Source organism: Macadamia integrifolia, chromosome 8 (genome assembly GCF_013358625.1).
Source record: "Macadamia integrifolia cultivar HAES 741 chromosome 8, SCU_Mint_v3, whole genome shotgun sequence".
NCBI lineage: Eukaryota > Viridiplantae > Streptophyta > Magnoliopsida > Proteales > Proteaceae > Macadamia > Macadamia integrifolia.
The window spans coordinates 355,049-359,662 of record NC_056564.1 but is presented as its reverse complement, the minus strand read 5'-3'; the positions used below and the strand labels follow the sequence as shown (position 1 = coordinate 359,662).

The following is a 4,614-nucleotide window of genomic DNA, read 5'->3' as shown; positions in this document are numbered from 1 at the left end:
TAAGTAAATTTTAGAAGGGAAGGGAAAGGATTTCCTTCGATGGCGATATAAAGAGAAATATACACGTTGCATCGATAACGGTCAGTCCTAGAGAAAGAAAAAATACAAGGATTGAACGTGTCCAAACATTTCCAATCCATTTCAATTCAACTAATAGGTTCTGAAATCGGTGTTCTAATGCCCTAACTGTAGTTTCTATATAAGAATTAAATGAGCCCACAACTAATCCGATGCCAATTCTTGAAACCCTGCTTCACATGAGAGAGAGAGAGAGAGAGAGAGAGAGAGATTTGATTATATTAAAATAAGATGGGATACCAAATTACTATACATGAATTTACATACATTCATCGTACACATAATAAAACAAGAACCAAAGCATGGGTCTTGCAAAAAAAAAAATGATAGATTCACTATCATTGGAGAAAAACAAAATGTGAATCTGAAAATTACCGCCATCGTCTAATGTATATATATATTTTTTTTATTTCTTGTATTCTCAGTCAAGAGGGAAAAAATTCATAAGAGTTAATCTGTGCGTAACTACTCCACTTCTTCTTCATCCTTGACGGGCAAAAACTTCACCTTTTTCTGCACATTCAAACAATACAAGAAATAAAACTTACTTAGATTCTATTATAAAAAAATTAATAAAATATTTTTGAAATTGCATCTAAATTAATTAAAAATAAAAAATAAAAACTAATTAAACAACTGAGCCAGTGAAGGTTACAAGTATCAGCACGACGCCCTATACAATTGATCTATATCCATATTAATATGGGTATTATGGTCAATCAATACTGGTGTACGCTAAACCATAATGTGTTTCTCTCTTCTTAATTTTTTTTTTTCTAAATTTTTATTCATTTATTGAAAAATCAAACATAGCCTAAATGTCCTATGAGAACAAGACCTGATTAAAATTTGAACCGGCCAATCAGGTTAAGGAAGGATTTGTGGACTGGGTCAATCAATAATGGCCAACTCTACTGGAATTATGGGAACCACAAGAAATGTCCCACAAGCACGTGGCCCAAAAATTCACGTTCATCAATGTCCAGGTAGTCTCTTAAAAGTCAGCAATTAAACATTAGTCAAAAGTCAAAGAAATCAACAGATCTCAACCGTCACATTTGCTTGTTCATTTGGGATTATGTGTGGTAAACGATTGACTGCTCGATCACAGATTCCCAAATGTCGCATCCTACTAATAGTAAGAAGTAAACGTTAACGCATGTTTACCACGTGGCCTTATGTGAGGTTGAAGGGGTAACCTAAATTTACAAGTGGGGACATGTTTGGGTCAAGTGTGGCCATTTAGACCGAGTCCACGGGCTAGTTTCTGCCCTCTCTAGAGGTCATGATGACCAAATTATGTTACGAAAGATACAATTGACATTTTGTATTCTTTTTTCTGGTGGAGTAATCGACTTTCTATTAGAGGCATGAAAGATGCCCTAATTTCGATGTAAAAGGTATAATAACTTTTCACACTAATATTTAAATTTCAAAAAAAATAAAATTATGTAACTCTTAATATTTTTTATGTTGAAAAAATAAATATAAATTTTAAAAAATTAGCAACTTTTACTAATTACTAATTTAATAGAGATATTTGAATTTTTATTATGCATGTGCATATCTTTTCATGCGCTTTAATCTAAGACTTGAGTTTTCCTTCACTTACAATGAAGAAAGAATCTCTTAAGTCAAGTTGAACTATTGGATGAGAGATAAAATCATTTCACTTTAGATAAAGAGATTCTTTCATTTAAAGTGACGGATATCAAATACTTTCTCTTCAAATTAATGAGAAAATATATTTTAAAATAAGAGAATTTAGAAAGTAGCTAGCCACTATCAAAAAAAGGAAGATTAAGATATTAGAGTAGACAAAAGAATTGAGAATTCAAAAAAAAAAAAAACAACATAAATAACAAGAGAAAGAGATGGAAGCCAAAGAGAAAATATTAAAAAGATGGGTTCCCTCCACATAAAATATAAAGGGTGTTTTTACAACAACATTGTAAGTTAAACAACACGGGAAATCAGATAAGATTAGAATTTTATATATAAACAGGTAGACCTTAAGGTCTCTTGTTCAACTATTAAATTTTAAATAATTTCTCAAGTGGTCTAACTAAAAAAAAAATCAATGAAATATCTGTAGATATCTTTTGACGGAGTGAAAGGAATGGAAAACAAACCATGAATCATGAGAGCAAGCATTATCCATCCAACAATATAGAAAGTTTATGTACTCAAAATTTTCAATTAAAATATATAAATTGAAAAGATTCTTAGTTCCCACATACAAGCTTTGCTCTAAAAACAGAGCCCTAGTTCTAATATAACAGTATAAAAGGGCATACATGGAAGGATGGAAACATGAGTCATCTCACACAGACTGTTACAGATATTGATGGGACGGCAAAAGCCCAAAACCTGACAAGTTGGTAGTCGTTACTGGTTTGGTTTCTTGTTGGGGTCTCCACGCTTTGTCGGCCCGCCTCATGATCCCGTGACTTGCGCCTCATCCTCGCATTTCTGATTTCCACTTTTTATTCTTTTTTAAATTTGTACTGACCTATGATGCTGCAATGGGCCTCAGCATATACAACTACCTCATTCACCACAATATCAGAATCCACACCGAACCTATCATGCTTTGATTCTGATCCTAGGGCTCCATTCTCTTACTTTAATTTATTCTATTTCCTAATAAATAGACAAACCCAAAACAATATCAACTCTTACTAAATTTCTTTACTAAAGTCTCTATTATGCTCGAGTGTCTTTGCCTCCCTCGTGGTAGGTAGTCATTTTTTAAGAACTTCAATCTAGCAACAGGTCATAACGGTTGGGAGTTAAGATCGTGCATTAATCTGAGGAGAACTCATGCTAAAAAACACAAGTTCCTAAAGTGAAAAGAATCTAAAATAAGTTAGAGTATTTTGAAAAATACTAAAATTTAAGGGTTCCATTTCTTTGGATTCGAACAGGGGTTACAACTACTTTGCTAACTACTTTGCTACAACCCAAACCTGGTAAGAGTTAAAAATTTCCCTTACAATCATATCAACCCTCGCACTAAGTCATAATGGTTGAGAATAGGGGCCAAGGATCAATCCAAGGAGAACTCATTTAATAACGAGTTTGTAAAGTGAAGGAAACACCTAACATCACGATAAAATTTAGTCATTGTGCGTAGCTACAACCCATGCTCATGGCCAAATAAATAAAATCTTAAAAAATATATGAAAATTATTAAAAAAGAGTATTTATGAAACCCATGAAGGAGGTGACATCAACCCACATTAAACCCTTTACGAATTTGATTTGGAATCAACCAATAAGAGATCCTAAAATAATATGATTGAAAAAAAAAAAAATCTAACGAACTATCAAATAATGACAAGAAAACCGAGTCAATGACTCAGCGAGTGAGTGAATAAGAAGAAATTAAGGTTTACCTCGCGGCGGGGCTTGTTGCTACCCTCTTTGATACTATCAAGAGCCGGCTTCCAAACGCCATGCGGCCGCAGAGGCCCACTTTCGGTGTCATCGTTGGAGTCGTAGCCAAGGAGAGGTCCACTCTTGGTGTACATATCGTCCTCCTCGTGCTCATCCGAACTGCTCATCCCGGTCTTCGTGATACAGAGATCCATAATCTTCTCCGCCGCCTCCTTTGCATCTTGGCTCTCATCCATCAGCTTCGACAACTCCGACTTGGGTAACCTTAATTTCACCCTCACCATGCCGGCGTCGTTCACAAGAGTCTTCGACTTCACCGACGACAAGTCCGACGTCGCCCGTCGGGTTAACATGAGACTTTCCATCCTTTCCTTAGCACTCATCTTCACCCCTGGCCTCACCTTCCTCTGGAGAACATTCTTCTCTTGCTGAGGAAACTTTTGTTTCTCCAAGAGGAAATAGAGTCGCCTTGGTTTCAAATCTTGCTGTGGTTCCAAAGGCTTTGCTCTAACGCCAAAGTGCTTCACAGCTTCTGATTCTATTAGGACATGACCTGGGTAGTCTTTGGTTACTTCCCCTACTTTTAATGGCGTCTTAAACTTAACAGTCTCGCCATCTATGGTCATCACCTTCGCTATCCTTCTTCCTGCTCCTATTGTATTCCCCATTTGATCTGAGAGAGAACTAATTCTGTTAGCTTTCAGAGTCTGAATACTAGTATATATATAGAGGAAGTGAGGAGTGGGGGGGATGGGGAGGGAATACTATTTATCGAGAGAGAGAGAGAGAGAGAGAGAGAGAGTCCGTGATATGTGGGGGCGTGTTTGGAGCGTTGAAGGGGTTTTGTTCTCGTGATTAAATTTTGATTAAAGTAATTAAAGTCTTAATTTGAAACGATTAGAGGATAAAATATAAAAGTATCTCCAGATCTCAACGTCGTCCCGGTGTGAATCTGAGAAATTTCGGGAAGATTCCTTGGGGATGATGCATGTGGGTTAGGGGGCCTAGGGGGTGAAGCGTGGTGGGCCACTATGGCGGTGGGCTTTTTGAGGATGGGCTCACACACACACATGGTGCTATGGACTTATGCCATAGCACGCATCGTACCTGTACACGTGGTTATCTTAATGCATTCTT

The 4,614-nt window shown here is 36.4% G+C and overlaps 1 protein-coding gene across 1 annotated transcript; it reads right to left on the bottom strand.

Annotated features, from left to right (window-relative positions):
- Positions 1–275: 275 nt before the first annotated feature.
- Positions 276–4,245, bottom strand: LOC122086330 (uncharacterized protein At1g66480). The gene is made up of 2 exons (XM_042655096.1): positions 3,477–4,245; positions 276–591 (listed from the first exon to the last, which is right to left on the bottom strand). The coding sequence occupies exons 1-2, from the start codon at positions 4,143–4,145 to the stop codon at positions 544–546; spliced, it is 717 nt and encodes a 238-aa protein (XP_042511030.1). The 5' UTR covers positions 4,146–4,245; the 3' UTR covers positions 276–543.
- Positions 4,246–4,614: the final 369 nt, after the last annotated feature.

Excerpts from the sequence above, each read along its gene's own strand:
- LOC122086330 (XM_042655096.1), bottom strand. The coding sequence starts at position 4,145 with ATGGGGAATACAATAGGAGCAGGAAGAAGGATAGCGAAGGTGATGACC. Across the intron at positions 592-3,476 it reads GCAACAAGCCCCGCCGCGAG|AAAAAGGTGAAGTTTTTGCC; the intron begins GTAAACCTTAAT and ends TTGAATGTGCAG.